At 44.2% G+C, this 23,815-nt stretch overlaps 4 protein-coding genes and 1 non-coding gene across 5 annotated transcripts; 2 read left to right on the top strand and 3 right to left on the bottom strand.

The window, feature by feature from the left end:
• The first annotated feature begins 96 nt into the window (after positions 1-96).
• Positions 97-7,531, top strand: LOC112895427 (kinesin-like protein KIN-14C). Its single transcript, XM_025963378.1, has 22 exons — positions 97-449; positions 893-1,047; positions 1,127-1,234; positions 2,068-2,293; positions 2,809-2,906; positions 2,994-3,077; positions 3,182-3,259; positions 3,340-3,432; positions 3,519-3,548; positions 3,732-4,073; positions 4,147-4,228; positions 4,332-4,427; positions 4,517-4,696; positions 4,786-4,892; positions 4,980-5,155; positions 5,349-5,513; positions 5,594-5,847; positions 5,955-6,118; positions 6,506-6,635; positions 6,736-6,850; positions 6,994-7,094; positions 7,262-7,531. The coding sequence occupies exons 1-22, from the start codon at positions 410-412 to the stop codon at positions 7,333-7,335; spliced, it is 2,898 nt and encodes a 965-aa protein (XP_025819163.1). The 5' UTR covers positions 97-409; the 3' UTR covers positions 7,336-7,531.
• A 325-nt stretch (positions 7,532-7,856) lies between these two features.
• Positions 7,857-7,929, bottom strand: TRNAF-GAA. Its single transcript has one exon. It is a non-coding gene; the product is annotated as a tRNA-Phe (tRNA).
• Positions 7,930-8,760: 831 nt separating this feature from the next.
• Positions 8,761-10,763, top strand: LOC112893722. The gene is made up of 3 exons (XM_025961185.1): positions 8,761-9,311; positions 9,480-9,834; positions 10,064-10,763. The coding sequence occupies exons 1-3, from the start codon at positions 8,761-8,763 to the stop codon at positions 10,304-10,306; spliced, it is 1,149 nt and encodes a 382-aa protein (XP_025816970.1). The 3' UTR covers positions 10,307-10,763.
• Positions 10,764-10,944: 181 nt separating this feature from the next.
• On the bottom strand, positions 10,945-15,580 carry LOC112893721 (casein kinase 1-like protein HD16). The gene is made up of 16 exons (XM_025961184.1): positions 15,011-15,580; positions 14,659-14,772; positions 14,489-14,562; positions 14,311-14,380; positions 14,164-14,219; positions 14,017-14,088; positions 13,823-13,917; positions 13,629-13,695; positions 12,975-13,104; positions 12,678-12,896; positions 12,456-12,598; positions 12,179-12,353; positions 11,956-12,046; positions 11,716-11,873; positions 11,414-11,602; positions 10,945-11,333 (listed from the first exon to the last, which is right to left on the bottom strand). The coding sequence occupies exons 1-16, from the start codon at positions 15,323-15,325 to the stop codon at positions 11,274-11,276; spliced, it is 2,028 nt and encodes a 675-aa protein (XP_025816969.1). The 5' UTR covers positions 15,326-15,580; the 3' UTR covers positions 10,945-11,273.
• Positions 15,581-17,777: 2,197 nt separating this feature from the next.
• On the bottom strand, positions 17,778-23,766 carry LOC112894849 (golgin-84). Its single transcript, XM_025962677.1, has 21 exons — positions 23,618-23,766; positions 23,239-23,319; positions 23,102-23,151; positions 22,370-23,005; positions 22,199-22,261; positions 22,032-22,109; positions 21,721-21,924; positions 20,982-21,038; positions 20,824-20,898; positions 20,664-20,735; positions 20,050-20,112; positions 19,857-19,955; positions 19,568-19,645; positions 19,302-19,370; positions 19,137-19,184; positions 18,952-19,047; positions 18,779-18,855; positions 18,580-18,625; positions 18,378-18,476; positions 18,242-18,286; positions 17,778-18,137 (listed from the first exon to the last, which is right to left on the bottom strand). Exons 1-21 carry the CDS (start codon positions 23,643-23,645, stop codon positions 18,075-18,077), a joined length of 2,127 nt encoding a protein of 708 aa, XP_025818462.1. The 5' UTR covers positions 23,646-23,766; the 3' UTR covers positions 17,778-18,074.
• Positions 23,767-23,815: the final 49 nt, after the last annotated feature.

Genomic DNA, 23,815 nt, shown 5'->3' with positions numbered 1-23,815 from the left:
TAACTCGCGATAACGGTAAATTCCACGCGAGTTTAATGGTGGGTGGGAGGGACTGCATAGTACTGCCCCTACTACACTGACCACCGGCCTTAACGCACAAGCAAAAACAAAAATCAAAATCCAACTAACCAGGAAGTCACAGGACGACAGGGAAGCTGCTTGAGCGAGCCTCTGCGCTGCGCAGCACTCCGTCCAACAGCAGCAGGAGGACGGCGAGGGGAGGGACAGAGAGGGGCCAAGAAAACCCAGGCCAAAAGCCCCCCGAGCTCACGCCGATCCGCCTCCCGCATTGCCTCCAAGCCTCTCGATTCGGCCGGACCTGTGCCGCCCCGCCCGCCGGAGGGCTCGATCTGGGCCCAGATCGGCCTGCATTTCGGCCCCGTGCAGGCTCCGGTTCCGGCGGTGAGGAATGGGGAACGTGGACGGCGAGTACGGCGAGTTCCATGCAGGTGGGATGGTCGTCGATCTGAGCTTTCACTTTTTCTTTCTTCCTTTTCTTCTGTGGGGAATGGTCTAACGCCTTAATTCAAGTTCCGAAGCCCAAAGTTTGGATCTTTGAAAGTTTCATGTGTTTAGTATGTCATGTGATTTTTTCTTTTGGCAAAACTGGTAAGTTGGAGCGATTCAGGTCTAAGTTTGGCGCGTCTGGGGTTGAATTTACCCGTATTTGGACAGTCTAGTGCTCTTGCTGCGTATTTTGGCAGTGCAGTGCGATGCAGTAGTTTTCCTTGAGCATTAGCTTGTCAGAGCTAGTTTTGTATAGGAGTTCAAGTGTGATCTTTGACTCTAGTGATGTTGTTCTGAAGCTTTAAGTTTTGAATTTGCGAGCTCAATCTTACGATTCTGTACGCATTCCTCACGATTGCTCCTTTTGGTTATAAACTATTTCTAGCCAATCGGCGTGCTGAGGTGATAGATTGGCTTGGTGAGTTGCTGCCGGAGTTCGACTTGCCATTGGATTCTTCAGATGAGGAGCTGCGGGAGTACCTCATCGACGGTACCGCGCTTTGCTACATTGCGGAGAAGCTCATGCCCGATGTTCAGGAGGTGAGTTCAGTCATCTCCGGGATGCTGAACTTCTGGTGCATGTTACTCTTGCTGATCTAAACTTGAGTTCTTTTTTAAGGGAATGTGGGGTGGTAACGCATCAGACCAGAGGTCGAATGTGAAGAAATTCCTCTCTGTTGTCGCGGAGATGGGGCTACCAGGATTCAGCGTCAAGGATCTGGAGGAGGTGAGATCACTCCTGTCATGTGAAGTAGTTTTCCGGTATACATAGTGATTGTCAGTATGCGTTTCATTCGAACTAAATGGTGCCACCATCTCCTTTTCAAGGTGTATGTTAATAATGGTTGTTACCATAGTTGGTGTTAGTCCTTAATACCATGTTGGCAATAATGCCTACTATTTTAGGCCTTGCATAGCAACGGTGGATCTATTTCAGTATGAAGATGGTGTGTATTCATAACCAAGGTTATCAAAATTGTGGATTCTAAGTCAAATTGGAGGTCTTTAGGTAAGATTGCAATCATGGGATCATAAACTTAAAAATCGTAGAGGTAGATTCTATTGACAAGAATCGTATAACCAAGCCCATTGGTTCCGATCGTAAATGCGTAAAATCTGATGACGTAATCGAGATTTTGACGACCATGTTCATAACTATGGCTATATATGAGTTGTACCACTAAGCTCGATTATGGTTGACTGAAAAGCAGCAATAACCTCAGTTGCTATTGGAAAGGTTGAAAAGTGTTGCACTGCAAGGAATATGTGTGACTCAGAGTGGTCTTAGATCTTACAACTCTCCTGTAGAATTCTATCAAACCTTCACCAAAATCCATAAGAGCTTCACCCCCTACAGCATAGACTCAAAAACCCCTTGAAATCTGTGTCATTTCTCAGATGCTTAGTAGAGTTCATAGTTTGTGATTTCTTTTGGCCAATGGTCCTGGGGTATCAGCAACTCCTATATTTTGATTCAGACTTTTTTCACAATTGTCAATTGAAAATCTGTGGTTCTGTTCATGTCAGTTTTTGTTAATCCTGCCCATTCAATGATTACAGGGATCAATGTCTTCTGTAGTGGAGTGTCTCCTGGCTCTAAAGGATAATGTGACTACAGGATCAGGTCAAAACAATGTAAAGACACCCCTTAGAAGGAGATTGGAACTTCGAGAATCCGATGGGCCTATAATTTCGGTTGTGACGCCAGGGAAAAGATCTCCCAGGGAGGAAAGACAGAAGGGCCACTGGGATCTGAAGTCCCAACAAAGAAACAATCTTCATTCAGGTATGCATGTGTCTTTTCTTTAGGCGTCATCTTTTGTGGCAATGAACTGTGTATCTGGTTCTAAGTATGTAGTTTAAACAGAAAAATTGCCATTAATAACCGGTTGCCGGTGGTATGTCCAACTTATCCTTGGACTTCACATATATATAGTAATCCCCCCGTTCCAAAGAAAAAAAAACAATCAGGCGTTTTGCATTTCAGCGCGAATGACTTTATATGTTGGTAACTTTCATATTCATGCTTTCAGAGTACCCTTAGCTTGTGTGTCTCTAATACACAGGTTACATTTACAAGTTCAAGTCCTGTTGCTTCCCTTCAAGTTAGACTTAAGTGCCTTACCATGTTTATATATGACCATTCTCACCTTTCTTTTAGAAAAAAAGTGCATGTTAATTACAGTCTCTGCATCATGACGGTGCACACAGTCCGGTCCTTATTAAAATAAATCAACATGAAGCTGAACTCAACATAACAAACAAGACTTAACAGTACAGCATGCTTACCTTACTTTGCAGGACAAAAGGTCCATGATGCTTTCCAACTTAAGCGGGGCCCCTACACTGATCTTCCTGCTGCCAAAATTTCAGAGATGATGCATTCAAGTAGTCTAGATGTAAACTCTTTAGCATTAGACCATGTCATCACTTTTTTTATTCTTATCTCTGCCATTTTATTAATTAATATAACTATCTTTTATCAGAACGCACCTACTCAATCACTTCTTAGAATTGTTAATGGCATTCTAGATGAGAGCATTGAGAGGAAAAGAGGAGAAATACCACATGTAAGTCTGTTTTTTAGGGACTTTCAATAAATATACTGCCTGGAATTGCAGTTTTTATTTATCATCAGTTATTGATGACTAAATCCAGTCTATTCTTGTCTCAGCGTGTTGTTTACTTGCTAAGGAATGTTGTTCAAGAGATTGAGCATCGCATTGCTATTCAAGCAGATCACATAAGAAATGTAAGTGTGCCATTTGTTTTGAATTCACCATTTCCTGTCATAAAAATTTGACTCCTGAAACAGATCACTTATTTTCGCAGCAAAACAGCATCATAAAGACTCGGGAAGACAAGTACCGATCAAAAATTAAAGCACTCGAGACATTAGTAAATGGAACAAATGAAGAAAATGAGGTAGCTATCGAATTTGTTCATGGTCTGAAAATTATCACAGGAATCACTACTGTGTTTAGATATTGACACATGTTGCTCTTATTCAGATGACAGTGAATCGGCTTGAGCTAATTGAGGTATTCAAAATATCCTAATCTGTTTTTTATTTTTCTAACCATGTTACTTGCTTCAATCAGTTTTTGAAAAAATGAAACAACTGTTGGTTGTATGATATTTGGATCACTTTTGAGTATTGTACTACATTTGGTGCTCATAGTTATAGTGAAGAGATCATAAATTTGTTTGTTTTACTCTCATAGGTAGAGAAATCAAAAATTGATGAGAAAAGAAAACTAGGCGAACAAGACATGGTTCGGCTGATGCATGAAAAGGACAATGCAGAGAATACAATAGCTTCTCTTCAGCAAGAAATACAGATCTTGAGTAGGATGCATGAACAGTACCGTGAGAGAACGGAAACAGAAGCCAGGCAGATGGAGGAACACTTGACTTCGAGAATTAAGGAGGCTGAGTTTCTTCTAATGCAATCAAAAAAGAAAGCTGAAGAGATTGAGTCTGCTTCCCAATTGAGATCTCAACTTTGGAGCAGGAAGGCAAACATTTTCCAGAGTTTTATGGATAATCAACAAATGTCCATTAAGGTTGTTTTATTTCTATATCAAGTTTCCTTTGTCTTTAGTTTATTTATGTTTCTCACTTATATTATTCAACTAGGATATAAGGTTATCGTCTCAGTCCATTAAGCAGGAATTGTTTGTCCTTCAAATGAAATGGAGGGACGAAATATCTAACATTGGTATGTGAGGGTACTCGTGATTTGTATAACGTGTCGCACACATACATTTTCGATTTTGCTGATAATTTATTTTGACTGCTCTTAACTTGCCAAACTTGTTTAGGACATGATCTAAAAGGTTTAGTAGATGCTGCCGACAATTACCATAAGGTTCTTGCCGAAAATCAGAAGCTGTTTAACGAAGTACAGGAACTAAAAGGTATTTTCCTGCACAATGATATGTTTACGCTTGTGCACATTTTATTGCTGTTTAACATTTTTCCTTTGTACTCTAATGTTTATTATCAGGTAATATCCGAGTGTATTGCCGTGTCAGACCATTTCTTCCTGGTCAAGATGGGAAAACAACTACAGTTGATTATATTGGTGAAAATGGTGAGATTCTCATCACAAACCCCTTCAAGCAAGGGAAGGATGGGTGTCGAATGTTCAAGTTTAACAAGGTGTTTAAAACACATGCTTCTCAAGGTATATCTCATGTTTGCCAGTGATGCAATCTCAAGTTAGAAAGGTGTATCATTGAATATTGCTCACCAACTTTTCTTACGAACTTTCAGCTGAAGTGTTCTCTGATATCCAGCCATTGATCAGATCAGTTCTTGATGGGTTTAATGTGTGCATTTTTGCCTATGGTCAAACTGGTTCAGGAAAGACTTACACAATGGTAAGAAATCAAGACTCAAAATAACAAAGTTGAATTGATACTATTCTTGGGGATATTACTAATTGGTGCTTGGTATCATTTTCTTAGAGTGGACCAGGCACATCGAAAGAAGATTGGGGCGTTAACTATCGAGCCTTAAATGACTTGTTCGACATCTCTCTAAGTAGAAGGAATGCTTTCTCATATGAGGTGGAAGTGCAAATGGTTGAGATTTACAACGAACAAGTGCGGGATCTTCTATCCAATAATGTTGCACAAAAAAGATATCCTTCCCCCACCAAAAGCATGTTTATTTTCTACTCCCTCCATTTTTAAATATGTGTCGTTAGTTCAAGCTAATTAAGCGTCACATATTTAAAAACGGAGGGAGTATCATCATCTCTCTCATGGCTACATTTTAATGTTTCGACTGGCAGACATGCAAAGAAAAAAATGTTATTCTTGACATAAAGAAACACTCGGAATTTGGAGTACCTCTCAGCCGAATGGACTTGTTGTCCCAGATGCTAGCTTACATCCAGTCAAATCAACATCAGATGTACTGGACTTGATGGAAATTGGACAAACAAATAGAGCAGTTGGATCAACAGCTCTGAATGAAAGGAGCAGTCGATCTCACAGGTATATACCAATGATTGGTTATTAAAGTCAAACCCTAAAATTCTTGGAACATAATGTTCTGAAACTTTTGTTGCATGCAGCATTCTAACTGTGCATGTTAGAGGGTTGGATTTGAAGAATGGATCTACTTCACGTGGATGTCTCCATTTGATTGATCTTGCTGGGAGTGAAAGAGTTGAGCGATCTGAAGCAATTGGAGACAGATTAAAAGAAGCACAGTATATAAACAAATCCCTGTCTGCCCTTGGTGATGTGATTTTTGCTTTGGCACAAAAAAATGCCCATGTTCCATACAGAAACAGCAAGCTGACTCAAGTTCTACAAAGCTCTTTAGGTAATACATAGTTGTTCCTCGGAAAAAAGAGAGGGAGGTTTGCTAACATATAGCTGTTATTACTTTTTGGGCAATTACTTATCATAATTCTTTTCTATTTCTTGCAGGTGGACAAGCAAAGACACTTATGTTTGTTCAAATAAATCCTGATACCGAATCATATTCAGAAACAATGAGCACTTTGAAGTTTGCTGAAAGGGTTTCTGGAGTCGAATTAGGTGCCGCAAGAAGTAATAAAGAGGGCAAAGATATAAAGGAGCTGCTAGAACAGGTTTTTTTCTCTCTCTCTCTTATCTGACTCTCATAGATCTGGATAATTTATGTTCACTAGTTTAACAGTAATAGCAAGTTTCATACAAACATTACTTTAGCTTTGAGCACTAGTAAGCTTCATATTAAATAATAGTGATCAGTTTCAAGGGGCACACTCTCTTCTGATATGACCACAGATTAACTTTTAAATTGGAGAAAGAAAGAGTCTTTGTCAAACGTTATAGTAAGTGTATTGCTTCACATATTAATATCAAAATCCTCAAAAAAATGTATTGCTGTTAATAAGGCTAATTCCTGGTAGTTGTTACTATAATCAGATCAGATAGTTTCTGTGTCTTCCCTTGGTTATCTTGATTTCAGAAGCGTTCATCATTTTTGTGTCCAGGTTTCATATCTGAAAGACACAATATCGCGGAAAGATATGGAAATTGAGCAGCTCCTGAAGGAGAAATCCAAATCTCCAAGTTCATCAACAGATAGAAATGACAGTAGACAACAGATCCGGCGATTATCAGGTAATGGATCGCTCAGGTCTTGTGACAGGATTTGATCATGCCTCAAAACTATGCAGTAGTCAATGGAATCAGTAATGGACACGCTTGGCCACTGATACAGGGGCTGCGGGATCAGGTGAAGCCGAATGTGAAGATAATGCGTCTGATGACGGCTGCTCAGTAGCAGGAACTGAGTATTCTGTTGGCGGTGCTTCCGAGGCGGCAGGAGAACAGATGTACGTTACGATTGCGCCCTTCCACTTTCCACATCTCTCTTCCTTGCCATCATTCTTTCAACTTCAGCATCGCACGCTAGAAGGCATCCTGTATTTCTTTCGGTAACAAATCCTGCGACTTAAACTATGCCCTACAATTACAGGCAGAAGACCCCATCAAGGATAGCTAGACTGTTCCTCACAAAGAATGGGCAGCCGGTGAACTCCAAACCAAAACCAAGAGAGTCTGCTCTAAAGCCTCCAGGTACAAAACGCACGCAAATCGCTTGCATGCTACCTAAGCTATACCTGGTACTCTGGTCGAATTCTCCATTAGCTGGTCGATGCTGCGAGCATCCAGAAATGGCATCCCAACACATGGTACGATGAACGATCCCATGATACTGACGCAAACTCGTGTTCGCTAACCAGGTCGCACTAAATCTACGGGAAGCCAGGTGACAGGAGGAGGATCTTCTTCAATGAAACCCCCCAAAAGGCGGTAGAGGAAGAATAAAGACTCCAGCGTATGAGTCGGCCCCCACATTGCCATTGCCACGCGTCTGTAATCTGACGCGGACAGAATGTGCTGAAACACAACGGGTGGTATGGTGTGTATGCGTGTCGCTGTACCGGAATCACTTGTCAACGATCTGCTGAGTAATGATAATGGGGCATTCAGCCGATAGGCTGGCCATCTGATGGGAAATGCCGAATGGTGTTGCCCTGCGCGTGCAGCTGCCAGCGGGTAGCAGGCGCGCGCTGCGGCGTTGTGGATTGTGTCGTGTGGGTTCAGGCGGCTCACGCCGAGGCCGAGGCGATGCCCAGGCTGCTTCTCCAGGCGTCCAATCTCATTCTGCTTCGCTTCAGGCGACAAGCGCAAACAAAAGCAGATTGTTGCCGACGATAAGAGCATCGAATTCGCAAAAATAAAAATCAGGGATAAAGGCGATAATCGTACAAAGATGAGCGAAGCCACAGTAACCAAGCAACCATAGTCTAAAAATGATGATCGGGATGTAAAAAATGCGGTGAGCGTGGATCGAACACGCGACCTTCAGATCTTCAGTCTGACGCTCTCCCAACTGAGCTATCCCCGCTTCCATTAATTCCCGATACAGAAACTTATCTAACCGATAATGAATTTAGATGAACCTGCTCTAGCTGGAAATGGCACCGTTTACGACTTCAGTGACCCATCTTGCATTCGAAACTACGGAGCACGCATTGTGAATACGTGCTGCTGCTCCTCATCGCCTCGTGCCCTGAACTTCTGTGCGCCCTCGTGTTGGTCTTAAATATCTCGCGAGAGTAAAAAGGACACCACACGAACATTTTAAGAGGATTGGGTGAGACGCCGATGTTAGTTCGAGGAAAACGAGAAGATGGTCCCTCTCCCTCCCACTGCCACAGCTACAATCGATAAGCAAAATACTAAAATGCACGTACAGAAGGACGCTAGATCATCAAACCGTCCAAATTAAAGCAGCCCAACGGAAACAAAAGCGCTTTAGTACGTGTTCCAGAACATCTTCAACGGAACGCACAAACGCGACGATATTCAGATGGTACGCAGATACAGTTCGATCGACCCCCTGGCACAATGATGCGGCATCATGCCCCCGCACCCTCTCCTCTTTCGAGCTGTCATCTGCCGACGGCCTCCCCCCCTTGTCCCTCTTTACCGCACAAAGAAAGCTCGCCAAAGAAGCTCGGCGAGCCCCACTTCTTCTCTGTGCCCATTCGCCATTCGGATCCCGTCCTTAGCTACCCACACGCTCATCATGTCCCTACCCTACCACTGAAGAACCCAGACGCACTAGAAACTGGTAGAATTTGGCACCTTTTGCATTCGAGCAGCTCAGCCGTGAGCCGTGTGTGTGTGTATATAACCTGCTAGAGCACCAACTTGCAGAACCAGACCGCCACTGATGGCTACCGCGTCCTTCGTCACCTACCTCCAGAGGCCCGGGGAGCTGCCGGTGCCGGAGTTCCGGGCGCCGCCGCCGTCCCCGGTCACCGGCGTCCTCACGGGCAGCAGCTCGGGGTCGTCCGGGTACGGGGAGTGCCAGGATGACGACGAGATCGGCAGGTTCCTGCGCTGCTCCGCCAGGGTCCCCGTGCTGCGGCTGCCGGAGAGGCCCGGCCCGCGGAGGAACAGGAAGAAGCCGGAGCCGGCGCCGCCCGTCATCGACGTGCGCGTGCTGGACTCACCGTCGCCGGTGGCTGGAGGCGTGCCGGCGGCGGAGGCGCTGAGGTCGGCGGCCGTCGCGTTCGGCTGCTTCCAGGTGGTCGACCACGGGGTCGACGCGGGTTCGGTCTTGGCGGCGTTACGTGATGCGACGGCGAGGGGAAGATCGCCGGCGCCGGAGGAGGGTAGCGGAGGAGACGAGGATAGCGAGGAGCTGTGGTGGCCGCCCGGCCAAGGAGACAGAGAAATGGCGGGAAATCGGCCGTTGCGAAATGGTGCCAAGCAAATCAGGTATGAACTTTTGCATGTTAATGAACTCAAAATATTGCGAGACTGACTGCACCGTGCAAGTGAGCCAAAAAGGCTAGATGATTTGAACAAATTTTGTGGTGCGAATTCAGAATCGATTTGAAATTTTTGGATGGCATGCATCCCATTCTTGATTTTGACCCTGCGCAGGAACGCAGCAGATGACTTGTTCGCTCAGCTTGAGCAAGTTTCAACCAAGCTCCTGCACGCCTTGCAGCAAGGCAAGGAAGCCGCCGACGCCGCAGAACCAACATTGGCGAAGGCTGACGCAAACGCCTCGCTTCTCTGCATCCGCAAGCACCAACGCGACGGCAGCAGCGCGTCCGGTCCGGTCGGCCAAGATGACGTCCTGCGGATGCTGGTACGGAGCTCGCGGTGCTCGCGCGCCCTCGCCCTCCACCTCTGCCCCGGCGCGTCGGCGTTCCACGTCTTCTCCCGGAGAAGCTGGTCGAGGTTCCGGCCCCTCAACGGCGCCGTAGTGGTCACTGTCGGGGACCAACTCCAGGTGACAAATGCACCATTCTCAAGGGCAGTTCCAAACTTAAACTGGAAACTAGAAATTGCGAAAGCGATCGGTCAAAAGGAAGACCACAAAACTGTGTCCAAACGTACTAGAGCCTGTAAACAAGAAATTGACTGAACTTTATAATTCACAGGCACATTGCCATCACCGGCATCAATATTCATCATGATTCAGGCTGCGTTATTCACCTGTTTCGCTTCTATGCATGCAGGCATGGAGCTGTGGGCTCTACAAGAGCGTGTCTGGGAAACCAGCTTACAGCAGCGGCGATCTCCAAGATGACGGTGCCGTCTCGGCAGAGTTCTTCCTTTCCTGCGCTTCGGTCGGCGCAGCAAAGGACGCCCTGAACGTGGGCGCCAGCAAGGTCTTCCCGCTGAATCTGCAGATCATTGTAGCGGCTTGCCTTGTGCTGGTTTACCATTTCTTCCTCTCATGCTCCTATGCGATCTGGTAATGTTCAGCAGCTGCAGGGCTTGTTTCCCCTGCCTGAACATGCAAGTAACGGCACAACTTGTTTGCCACTGTTAGTCAGCCGAAATGTCAGGAAAAAAAGTACCAACCAAATTTGGCATTGGTTGTCGAAAGGAAAGTGTTGCTCATATACCAAAGATCTACTCTAAATCACCAAAAGTGTTGCAATCAGCACCCTACTGTTACTTTTAGATGCGAGCAAGTTTCCATACACTGGATCCAATATCCAAAAATCAACAGCCCTGACCCCAGATGGTACCTAATCAGACGTCTCATCCATATATGCATGGTAACTAGTGCTACTCAACAACATTGGACAAAAATTGAAAGCAATACAACAGGGAGCTGCATCCAGGGTTCCAAAATCCCCTTTTCATGTTTCCAGTAACAATATATGAAGCCCCATTTTCCTTTAAATAATTCTAAGGGTCAGCTTCAAAGAACATGTATCGACAGTACCCAATGACATAATTCAGAGCTCAAGTGGCAGACTCTTACCAGGGTCATTTCTTGTCACGCCAGATTTTTTGGTTTGCCGGCAGTAATCATGTAGCACAAGAAATTAGAAAGATGTCATCATCCAAAATGGCAAAAAGGAAACATGATAGCTATACCTCATGATAAGAGTATGGCAGGAACCTTTTTGAGTTCCTGAAATAACTACATTCAATCATACTGGTCAGGCGTACATATCTGGCAAAGCCTTACACTACAGCTAATAGTTGGCTAAATTAACAATTAACACGAACTAAAAAACATTTACTACTGTACATGCTAGTCTATAATCAGGAACAATGACCAGACGCCTTCGCAACACAACGGTCAGGGTAAGGTTGAGTCGCCTTCAGAACTAGCCCGCACATAGGAGCTGCTACGCTGAGCTAGCTAGACCAAAAGATGATGCCGACAGGACTCAGCACAAAATGGCTCCAAACCGCATGAAAAGATTACTAGGATACAGTACGCCCATAGCATACTGATGCTAGGTAGAGATTCTTGGACCATTTCTCCTGCAACGAAAGAAGAGTACGGTTTATCAGAACCAACGGAGAGTTGCAATTACTGAATGAGATACAAGAGGCTCATTAACCTTAACATGTTGACTAGGAAACGCAGACGTCCTCAATGTCTCTTGGGTTTCATCAGTAGGCCGTCTCCTTGGCACACTTAAAACAAATGCAGCCTGATCCCAAGTTGCAGCAGTCGCGGTTATCCGGTAACCATTGTCCCACCTCTTATGAATTCCCTCACTGGGATACAAGAAGTCCAGTTCAACAACCTGGAAATTAATTGCATATAAACCAATAGATCAATATAAAATATAAAATTCAATCCCAAGTGTAAAAAAATAAATGCAGAGGAGGGACAGGTGGAGTGAAAAAGAACTGCTACCTGATCAGAAAACCCTGCATTACGAGACATGACAACTGCCCATCTACTTCCAGCAGTTGCCATGGAAGTAACATAGAAACCATCTCGCCATTTCTTGTTTATCCATTTGTAGGGAAAAGTATCACTAACTTTGTAAGACTGTTGTGTATACGTTGTGCCTGGGTAAATTAACCAAATAGTCAAAAGAATATTTCTGGAGTAAGAAAGGGGCTTTACTACTGCAGGCTTTAGCTACTTTACCTTTAGACATCACTACCAGGGAGCTGCCATTGTTTGCTCCAGCAAGTGCAGTTATATAGTAGTTCCTCTCCCACTGGTCCATTATCCATTCCTTCATATCAAAAGATCAACCATTAGATTTCGCAATTTAGAGAACAGTTTACCTAGTAACTTTACCTGATAAACAAAGTGGTTATTTTGTAAAAGTTTCAAGCTAGAATGAAACATGGTGTATGTCACTCACTTTGTGAAGGAAATGTGGTGTAAGCTCATAAACTTGAGAACTGAACCCAGTGCCAGCATCCATGATTAGAGCCCAGAGATTGGAGCAAGATGTTATGCAACTGATAAAGAGACCATCTTCATTCCCTTTTTCAATATGCTGTACAAGCCTTGAATCTGCAACATTGTAGTGGTACCTGCAATACTCAGAGTAAATAGGCTCCATTACTTTTGCTCACCCACTAAGACACATGATAGTGTTAGGCATTAAATAAACTTTGGGCGTTGTACGAGTCTACCTTTGTTTCATAGGCCGCCTAGCATTATAAACACTTATCCACTGTGTTGCGGGCATTCCCATCCTGATCTTCTTCTTTGGTTGTTCATCTGCCTCTTCCTCTATCAATAAGCGGCCTCTCTTTTGGCCAACTTGATGTATAAGCTTTAGAGAGTTCCAAGGGAGATTAGATGCAACCAAAGTAATGTGTCTTGAAATGCCAGATTGCAAAACATGAACTTACCTTCTGAGCACCATCAGTGTTAATTGGCCTGATATCTGGGTTTGGGCCCACTACACTATCAAAAAGCGACACACACTTTGCATAGTTGGGTTCCTCGTCAAACTTCAAGTTGACCACATACTCTACAAACTCCCTGAAGGGCTGTGGGCAGAAGCAACAGAGAGATTCTGGAGATGTGGCCATTTTCTTCTTGCAGACAAGGAAGCCTTTGTTTTCACCCTGGAGATGCAAAAGAAAAATCAGGTACGCGTACATCGGTCAAATCAATACAACTGGACTGGAGGGCCCACAGTTTACCTGATAACCTTGCCAAGGTAGACGTCCTCGTAGAAGAAAGACTAGTGTATATGCTAGAGATTCTAAATCATCTCTCCTGCTACCTATTCTCCCAAGATGTGCATGAACACTAGCATAGCGAACTGTTCCCCTGAAATAGCAGCAACAACATAGTAATAAGACTGGTGTATCCCTTCAGTTGATCCAGCGATACGTGAAAGTAACTAAGAGAGGCAAAAGCACCAAAGAATTACTTGTCACTAACAGCACATTTAATTTCTTACCTGAAAAGAGACTAAGTGAATGATTCCATGTCCGGTGACTACAAGGTTATTTACAGGCATGCAAATCAGGACCTTTTGGCCACTAGTGAACGGGATAGGTGAATTTGTTGTGGCAGTGCTGTTGAAGAAGAGTAAAAACTATAGTGATTCTATAAGGCTAAGGAAACATGCACGAATCCATGCACAGAGATAATACAAAATGGGAATATAATAATGGTTGGCTAAAACAAGTGTGGTCATTTTCTGATGTAATGGCTAGATCCAGGATTTTTGGGAGATGGCAAACCATCACTGGACAGGAAATGTGACAGGATAGTCGACATCATCATTCAAGAGCAATGGTCAACGCAAGGCATGCTTATCATAATTCATAAAGGCTTCATATTGTCACCTGAAAACATCAGGTCGCTGATCATAATCAACATGGAGTCCCGTCGCACTGTCCTTCCACTTCGTAGCTGCCACCAGAAGATCAAAGAATAAGAAATTATTCCCACTCCTTAGACTGTTGTCTACATACATAACAGCTCAATTCACATCATTGTCAAGCTGTTGGTTGATCAATAAACAAGAAAATTAACTTACCTAATCCAAGATCAACAAGGAAGAGTTTCTTTTCTTCAGGTGTCCCTGGAGTCCCTAGCAAGAAATTTTCTGGTTTGACATCCCCATGAACATACCTGAAATTGCGAACATTTTTATTTTAAACTTTGCCAGCAGAGGAAATAAATTCATGGAGAATAAGGTTCTATGAGGAAAGAATAATTAGTGGTGCCAACCCTTTTGAATGCATTTTCTCAAGTATGGAGATAGCTTCAATAGCGATGCAAGCAACCATCTCAACTGACATTCTGCGTAACAAAGGAATGATGTTATAGGTAAACTAAAAGCCAACACAACATTTTGACTCAAAAACTATCACTCACGTGTGAGAGTTATTATTCCAAACATCCCATAGACTGGGTCCAAGCATATCCATAACCTGCACTTTTAAGACCAAGGTAACTAGCATCTCGAAATGATCGGAAAGGAAGAAATTATAATACTCTAACGATCCAAACTAAGTTCTATACCATAACATAGTACTCCCCTTGGCGTCCTTTGTAGTGGACTCGAGGAACCCCATGAATGCCACCGACGGCACTAAACATGCAACAAGCATGAAAGCTGATCAGCTACCTGTGCCTTAAGCGAATCCCAGAAAAACTTTCACCTTCTCACACCCAAAACATAAGATCAAGATCCACTTACTTGTAGACTGCCCACTCATAAGGAGGGGCATAGTTACATCCTTTACTGGTCTTATGCTCAAACTTCAATGCCACCTAGGATAGAAGAGATGACAATTTAATCCCAGTGCTAAGACAACCCACGATTCCGGATTCCCAAATCAATTGGTAAAAAGGAAAATCCTCTATTACCTCAACTGCACCAGGACCAGTAGCTGACATGCGGTGGCCAACATATACTTGGCCAAAACCTCCTTTCCCAAGCTTTCTGTCGACTCTATACTTTGGTGAATTGCCCACCTGGACCTGTATTTACAGAACAAACAGGCAAAGATTAAACCGAAATCATTTGGAAATCAAACAATTGAAAGCAAACTACAAGGTAACGCCTTTGTGCAGGAAAAGTATAAAACAGGTTGCCCACACCAACGGCGCTTTACCAGCTGAACCAAAAATTCATTTCTCGGAATCATCTACGGAGTACCATCTCAGAGCTCAACAGAATCCACAGCAGGCATAATTAAACACCGTACAAATAGCTCACCGTGTCAGGGACAGGGGGGCCGCCCTCATCATCGGCTACCAACTTGTCGGCGCTGCGCGCCCCGCTGTCCGGGTCGTCCATCCCACGCTCCCCCTCGTCTCCGTCGCCGCCGCCTTCCCCCGCGACGACCTCCGCGGGCCTGATCTCCTCCCGCTCCCTCTCCTCCGCCCTCGCGGCAGCCCTCGTCGCCCTCCGCCTCGTGTCTGCCGGCGATGGCGCCCGTGCCGGTGCTGCCGCCTCCGGAGCTCCTACCGCCGCCGCCGGACTCCCCTGCGCCTCTCGGGCCCTCCGCGCCGCGCTACGCAGCACAGGCATCCTCAGCCATGAAGCTCCATGGCCCCGCCTCCGCCAACACCCCCTCCTGAGATTCCGCCGCCGATCTCGGGGAGAAGCTCTGAAGCTGAGGAGGGGGGAGACCGACGCTGCGGCGCGCCGTGGGCTGGCACCGCGACCGGGAGGCCGGCTAGGGTTCGGGTTGGTGTGGGGCAGATGTGATGTGATGGGGATGGGGAATGGGGGTGGAGGCGGGGGCAGGCGGTGGTGCTGCTGCTGATGTAGCACCGGCTGCTGGAGACGCGAGAGGGAGAGGGGGAGCGAGCGAGTTCGTTATGCGAAAGGAAAGGAATTGCCACCGACTGTGCGTGCGACCGCGTGCATCGCCGTCTGGCATCAGTCCGTGCGCGGAAACACGGAACGTCGTGAGGAGCGAGGGGCCGACGGCGTGATGGACTGCCATTTGCTCCGAGGACGCCAGGGCTGTACACCGAAAGGTCTGCAGCTAGGCACCTATTGTTTTCGTAATCACATGAGAACCCACAGCAGTTCAACGCGAATTAGTAATGTATGGTTGTCACATAACATCTTAATTGATATTATCGTTAAGGAATCGAAATAAAGAGAAAATTCACAAATAGTAAAGATCACCTTGGTTGGAACTTGGAAGTCTACTATTGCTGGTAGAAGGTGCTTTTTAAGTCCATCATAGATAGTAGTAGCCACGAAATATAAATATAGAAGGGACAAGTTATAAATATAAATTGTATATTTTTAGGATATGTCAACATCGTCAAGTACAAATTTTAATTGATCACAAACATCTTGAATATTGCTAACGCTATACTATATCCAATTTCATTGTTGGTGATTCTTCCTACGTGTCAGCATGATATTATGAACGGTAAAGCGATCTAAACGCTATTTACAGCCCGTTTGGGAGGGTTTCGGGCGGCTTCAGCTCCCTCCACATATCATTGTAGCGGCACTATTCATCGAGTCCATTTTTCTCTCTCCTCTCCTCCTCTATCGCTGACACAGCTGGAGCCTTCGGAGCCACTTTTTATGGCTCCTCCAGCTCCACACTACAGTGGTGCTACAGTACCGGGGCGGAGCAGGAGGGAGCCCGCCCAAAGAGGATCTTAGTATGTAATACAAGTTTATGTACAAGCAACATGATAATAGATTACAAGTTTTGAATATCTATTATGTATCCATAACATCGCTGCATTGGATAGTATGTTAGACTTTGTCATTTCGTGTGACATGTGACTGTGACATCGTAAATATATTTTAAATCTACTTAGTGTGTAATAGATGTTTGCGTACAAATAACAATATACCAAAAGTAATAAAAGTGATGATATTTTACAACTCCTATATGTATCCTAATAATGAATAGTCTAAATCTACATACAATAGCATATTTTGTGGTATCTCGAATGTAATCACAGAACGATAGGCAACAATATGGTCATAGTTATTAACACCTCATCCATGAAACTAGAAGGATTGCACCTTCAGTAAAAGATAAAGAGTGCCGGTGTCAACTTTATATTCCAAATTAGCAGAGGCAAAATATTGAAGGTTATCTTTGTGGTAAACTCACGTGTACGCACAGCAGATTCGAATGAACTTCCCTTTTTTTTATTTCCCATACCACCTGTTTCCCATGCGGTGTCTGGTGGTGCTGCTGGGCTGGGACTGGGGAGTTCCCAAATTTTGGACTCGCTGACACAACCGCAGCGCCCCGCGCGGCGGATTGTTTCCGCCTCGGCACATTCATTTTCTTTTTGCCCACTGCTTCGCGCTCCCGCCGAAGGACGCGCCCGCCACCGCGCGCGGTGGCGCGGCGCGGGGCGCAGATGGGCTCCCGGGCTTTTGCATTTGGGAGCGCGAAGTGGAAAAAAGGGCAGGCACCAGCCACAGGCAGGATGCGACGGCCTCCCGTCCCGTGGCTAGAGCGACGACGACGAGCACCGTCTCCGTCTGGGTGGCTGGCCCTGGTCGTCCAAAGTCCAAACCACCTCCGCCCACGTCCTAACCCAAGCTGTAACACTAGCCACCACACTGTTCCGAACGCCGTCTCCTTAGTCCTCGGTCCTCACATGCCACCTCGCTACCCGACGCGGTGCCGGTGCGCGGCCCCCGGGACCAGCCGGAAGGGACGCGTGCCCAACGCCCTCCTACCAACCGGTATAGTGGAGCATGTACCCAGCACTGCAGCACAGCACGGCACATCCCTTGGCTGGCCCTGTGATTCGAATCGCGCCGCTCAAAGCACTGCACACCAACTGAGCGCTTGTTGATAAAAAAAAAGTGAGCGCTTGCAAAATAATATGCACCGGTATTCTTCAGCCATAAGGCTCATTCAGAGTACAGGACCTCCAACATGGCCTGGGAGTGAAATGTCCGCGTTCAAAACAGGGACCAATGGAATTGCGTTGATGAAAGAAACCCTCCAGATTTCAGAATGATCAACAGTTTGCTCGAGTGTGCAGGAATTGGCTCAAGTGGGTTGTGTGGTACATATTATGTCAAGGTGTGCATACAAGCTGGTACATACTCTTTCAGAATCACCAACGTTAAAGTGTAAAAGAATGGATTATATTGCCCATGGCCAATACTACTGCTTTACAAAAGATGGAAAAGGGGTAGAAAATAGAAAGAATGAAATGTTGGGGGTTAATACCGCATCCAGGTCCAACCACGGAAGCTCAAGCGTGTGGAGCTAGAATCAGGGAGGATTGCCTGGATCGGCACGAAATAGGAAGTGCACAGAGTTCAGAGCCTATGGCAGGTTAACATTGGCCAGATCCCCCATGCCTGATGCTCCTTCTCTGGATGCAAAGTCCTGTAATATTCAAAAACATTGTGACCAACAAAATTCGGTTAGAGGTCGCATTAATCTAGCCCAAAACACCCAGGATGAGAATATGCAACAACATGGTTGAGTACCTGAAGGCGGTGCAGCAAGTGCATCAAGAACAAATGCACAAACACCTGTTGCGGGAATAACAGATTTAGTCAGTAAAGCAGTCTTAATTTGATTGAAGGGCAAACATACAGGAAACTGAAGTTGTGCTGTTCTTGCCAGATAGAATAGCAGGCTGACTCGAGCAACGGGATGTCGCCACAAAAATCTTGTTGCACGGACAGCCCCTGTATCTAGAAGCTTCGCAGCCTTTTGTAACTGGAACAAAGAATATGCATAGAAATAGATGTGAATATTGATGGTTCATTCCCCATTAATTTAAAAGGGCGTAGACCTTCAGATTTACACTGGTCATATCTACCTGCTGATTTGCTGTTGCCATGTGGCGATGATGAAGAGGAAGAGGCCTACAATACCCATAGTTAGTTGTCTAATATTGCTAGAGTTTGCAAATATATGGAAACATTTAATACTGGATATCCTCAATTGTCATGAAATACAAGAATGATAACATAAAACACAATTTTCATGTATTGTAAAAAGCGTAACAGTTAACATACTCTAATGCCTTAATATCAGTATCTTCTTCCCACGACGATGCTGATCTACGAGTTGATTTACTCCTTTCTGCTTCGATCTATCAAATGGTGGGCATTCATAATGGCAACAATATAAGAGCATTTTCAGTAAAATGTCTGGGAAAACAGCAACAGCAGGAGCATAGATTATCAACCTGCACTTCATGGAATTGTTTCAATGATTTCTCCAGTTGGAACTCCAATGCAGCCTTTTCACTGGCCATGGATTCCAATTGTGTTTGTTTGTGGTACTGGAAATAGGATGCATGCAGAATCAAGTTATTTCTCAATTGTTGAAGTCCAAGGATATATAGAAGAAACAGACAGGCTGATTGCATACCAGCAAGTCAGTTAGCTCACGATATCTCTTCTCTAGCTCAACATGCTCCTATAAACAAGAAACATCCACAAAAGTAAGTTAGTATGGTATGGTAGTAACAAACAAGTATTAGCTTAATAAGATATTTAATAACCTAAATCTGATGCAAAGTAATAACTATTTCACCTGTCTAGAATAATGCTCTGCGTCTCTTCTCATTCCAGCCATTTCAACTCTCATCTTCTGTAACTCAGCCTGCATCATGAAAATGTGCAATGCATAAATACAAAACAATATCCATAACAAATTGATCAGCATACCTATGTATATGTTCAATAAACTTTGAGAGTCCTAGCTACAACTTAAAAATCAAATCATGGACATCCAACATTACAACAAATAGCTGAACGAAATACTGAATCTTTTTAGTTAGCTTATGAAATTACTGTCACCTCCAAGGACGATATCTTTGTCTCTGCATCTCGTTGACTTTGGCGTGCACGCTCAACTTCTTCCTGCCACGCTTGCATCTGTTTTCACAAAAGTAAAAGATATAAACACCATGTCGTATCATTTTTTTTTCTTTCCAAAGCAATACACATGCATGCGAGCAGGGGTTATTTTCAGAATCACTAGGACCCTGATCTTGACACCTTGTGTAAACAAGAGGCATTCCACATAAAAGGCATGATGTACAACCAATTTTAAGTCCTGAAAAAAAAAGATGTTTCTTATTTTCACCTGAAGAACTTGATTAGCTTCTTCGGAAGGCTTTTTCTGCACGCGGCGATTACGAGCTTCCATTTCCTGAAGTTCTTGTTGCAACGAAGCACATTCAACCTGAAATAACCAGAATATCATTAGTAAATAGGATAATAGAACAGCTATGAAGTCATAGTATCATATACAAAACACAAGGTGGAATGAAATTTACCTCAAGCACGGCCACCTTGTGCTCCAATTCCAGTGCTCTTGATGAGCTTTGGTCAGCAGCTCTCTGGATGACAGCAGAACAGTTAAGATCAGTATTAGAAAATCGCTAATTATATTAAAAGTAGCTGGCAGCATTAACATTGAGATCTGCATGCAATATAGGAAGTAGGATATGCATAACAATTAACAAATACTGAATTGGAGCATTGAAGTTGATCAGTTACATGACTTTCACCAAGATTACGCCTCTTATTGTACTCCTGTTGATGCTTCAAGTATAAACCTCTGAAATCTAAATGTGTAATTTATGTTTCCAACGTTCAAATAGCTATGTTGGATCCAAGTGTTAATATAGCATAAGAAAACAAAGCATAATAGCACCTGAACAGGACAGCATGCACAAGAATATTATTCTTACAAGTTCTTGAAGATTAACAGAACCAGGATGACCTTCATCGTTTCATTGTGAATAAATATGGCACGAAAGTTTAACAAGAACCAAACATTTGCTTAGCACCAAGGTGCTACTATCCGATAGTATCTGAAAAGTTGGTTGCATAACTTTCGCATCCTTGCAACAGAAATCATAATGATAGTTATACCTCGTAAAATTACCTGGATTCTAGCAAGAGCATTTGATGCCTCAACAGCCCGATGTTCTAATTCTACTTCTCTCTCAACAGCTGCCTGTATTGTAAAAGAAAGTGATTAGAATATAACACAAATAACAATGGCGAATATAAAGTGCTGAAGAGACTGAACATGGACAAATTACCATTTTTGTGGCATTATGTGCAATGCGCTCTTCTTCAGCTCTACGCTCCGCGGTAGCAAGTTCTTCCCGTAAAGCCTAATTTAAACAGTGTGTTTGGAGGTTATGTATCTGATCAGCATCATGGGGGCTGTGACAGAAACCATCTTTGCCTTACTAACCTGGATGACCCTGGTTTCAGTAAGTTCACGGTTCCTCTTGAGACCATCCATATCTTCCTGGTTCAACAGACAACATGATTATATTAAAAAATTTATCTTTTTTAAGATTAATATCTATCTTTTAAATGATATTAGTTGTTACTAATTGAGGATTAAAATAAAATAAATGCTCATAGCTACTCATACAGTTAAATTGCTTCAGGTTTAAATCGAAAAGTGAGGATATAGAAAGCAGCATTACATAATGAAAAAGTGGTACTATTTTTGAGAACTAGTCCAACAATGACACCAGATATAAATCATAATCGATACACATTTCAGACTCAAGCAATAGTAGTCTAGAAGACCGTTCCAGGTTTATAACTCCTCTACTAAATTAGGGTACGGGCACTCAACCTGGGTTATATCTGGACTGTACATGTTCTAATTCACTTTTTCAGTAGTCCAAAATGAAGAGCACATATCAAAGCAACCATACTATGAAGACAAGAACAAACTAAAAAATGTGCATTTAGCTCTACGATATAAATCTGAGAGAGGGCACCCTCTTTACCAGCACATGTCAACCAATAAAAATTATTAAAGCCACAAGTAAAATGAAGTGTTAAAATTATTTACGGAAGCATGTACCAGTCATCGTAGGATGGTAAGCTACTATCTAGTTCCCTTAGTTCTTAGTACACTCGCAATAGTATGCTTATAGAAGAAATAATGAGAAGAGACTAATGTAAGACAAAACCTCTAAAGAAGCTAGCTTTTCTTCTGAAGATGCTGCTCTTTTCTTCCAAGAGTCCAATGATTTAACAAGAGATTCAATCTCTGCGTTTTTTGCAGTCAAAGCATCAACCATATTCGACTCAGCTCTTGAACCTTCTACTCTGGACATTGATAATTCTTGCTGTAGTTGCTTTATGTGAACCTCATATGAGCTAGACTTCTCTCTCTGGCATGTTGTATAACATTGATGTATATTAGAAGAAAAGAATTAGCATGCAATTGGTTGGAGATAAAAGGAAAAAAATTCAGAATAAACTGTGCGGGCAATTGGACCTCTTGAACAAGAAGTTCCTCCAGCTGTGCGTTTTCAGACTTATACTCCTGGAGGCGGGATGAAAGTCCGGCACAAACCTATTGGTAAGTTGAAAACAAACAAACAACTTAAAACATATCTAGCCAACATAGATTACAGAGGCACCTGAGCTTATGCTTATCCTTACCCGAGCTAACCTAGCTTCTTTTGATTGCCCAGTCTTAACAGCACTTTTTAACAATCCTTGAGCCTGCCAATGATTAACAGAACAAAATGTATTGTGGGAAAGGAACAAGTGAACGTATTCACATATCAATCAGAACATTCTGGTCACTGTGATTCTGATGCTGCAACATACCTCCTCAAGTTGGTCTTGTTCTTTGGCCGAAACCGAATCCGATTTCTGTCCGTGTTGATTTTCTATGCTTTCTGGTGAATCTGAAACATTCTCTTTCTTTGATTCTTGCAGTTTAACAGTACCCTCTGTATTTGACAACTCAGACATATTCCTGTCCTGGATAACAGCCACAGCTGAGTCTCTCTCCTCCAAATTAACCACTGGACCAATCTCAGCAGTCTGGTTACTACTGCTCGACTCACTTTTTTCATCTGGAACTGAGGAAGAGCTCTCGACAGCAATCTCTGAATTTCTGGAACGTGCAACATGATCCACAGTGGGAACTGCATCCTCAGAGTTTATCTCCATCGGCTGGACTTCAACCACGTTATCAGCAACAGTCCCAGCCCCATCAGTCTTAAGATCATCAGTAGCCTTCTCTCCTTTCTCCAATGTACTCTCATTATTCATTTCCTTAACATCAATTGGAGCAATTTCAGGTTCACTAGCACTGGCATCAACACTTGCTGAATCTGCTGGTGCTGAAGGCCTGATTTTCTCTATCTTCATCCGCTCTCGTGGCGGTTGCCTACTCTTCCTTTCCCTCTGGGCACCTGTCTTATTGCCACCATCAGCAGACGTGAGCTTCAATGGACCCTGCAATACAAATTTACAGCAAAGCGTGAACTGTGAGTCTAATGTTGCCATATGTAAAGAAACAAGATATGCTAAAGAAGGGCATTAAGTAGCGACCTTCTCCCTCGGTTTTCCCTTCTTCCCATCCACTTCTTGGCTATTTGATCCTTCACAAACAAACATTAGACGAATACAGATTAGACCACCCGCCAAATGGCTAAATGTGCACCGTATAAACCAAGGAGGCACGCTACCTGAAGGTTGAGAGATGGACTGCTCATCCGACAACTCAGTTGCCACGATCTTGGCCCTTCGGTCGACGACTTCGAGCAAGTCTATTGCAAATGAGCACAGCTTTTAAATTCCATTGGAAACATTCACAGCGTAATCAATCAGGCAATGAGACAGTGATGGGTTTTAGTTGGTGAAATTGGGCACACCAGAATGATCAAACAGAGCAAACTAATAAAGCCAAATCGTAAGGAGGCAATCCTAGTATCACGGATTAATCAGCGTTGGGAGAGTACGAGAGTTGTGGGATGGGGGGTGAGGGACGGCAGATCTTCGCCGGCGGGGAGGTGTGGATCTGAGGGGCGCGGCGAGAGAGGGCAAGAGAGGTCGAGGGGTGCGTACCTTCGGCGACCTTGAGCCAGGAGGCCATGGCGGGAGGGACCTGCGGGTTGCCCGCTGGTGGCGCAGTGTGAGGGCGAGCCGGCTCGATGAATTGGCCGGTGTGAGATCTCCGGCCGCGGCAGTGGGGTTCTAAGGTGTCGCAATGGTTGGTAGCGTGGCGGGGGGAAGGTTCAGCCGGACCAACCGGTCGGTAGTATA

The sequence above is a fragment of the Panicum hallii genome, chromosome 5, assembly GCF_002211085.1.
Source record: "Panicum hallii strain FIL2 chromosome 5, PHallii_v3.1, whole genome shotgun sequence".
Lineage (NCBI taxonomy): Eukaryota > Viridiplantae > Streptophyta > Magnoliopsida > Poales > Poaceae > Panicum > Panicum hallii.
The sequence above is the reverse complement of the archived record's forward strand: the minus strand, read 5'-3'. Positions and strand labels throughout refer to the sequence as shown.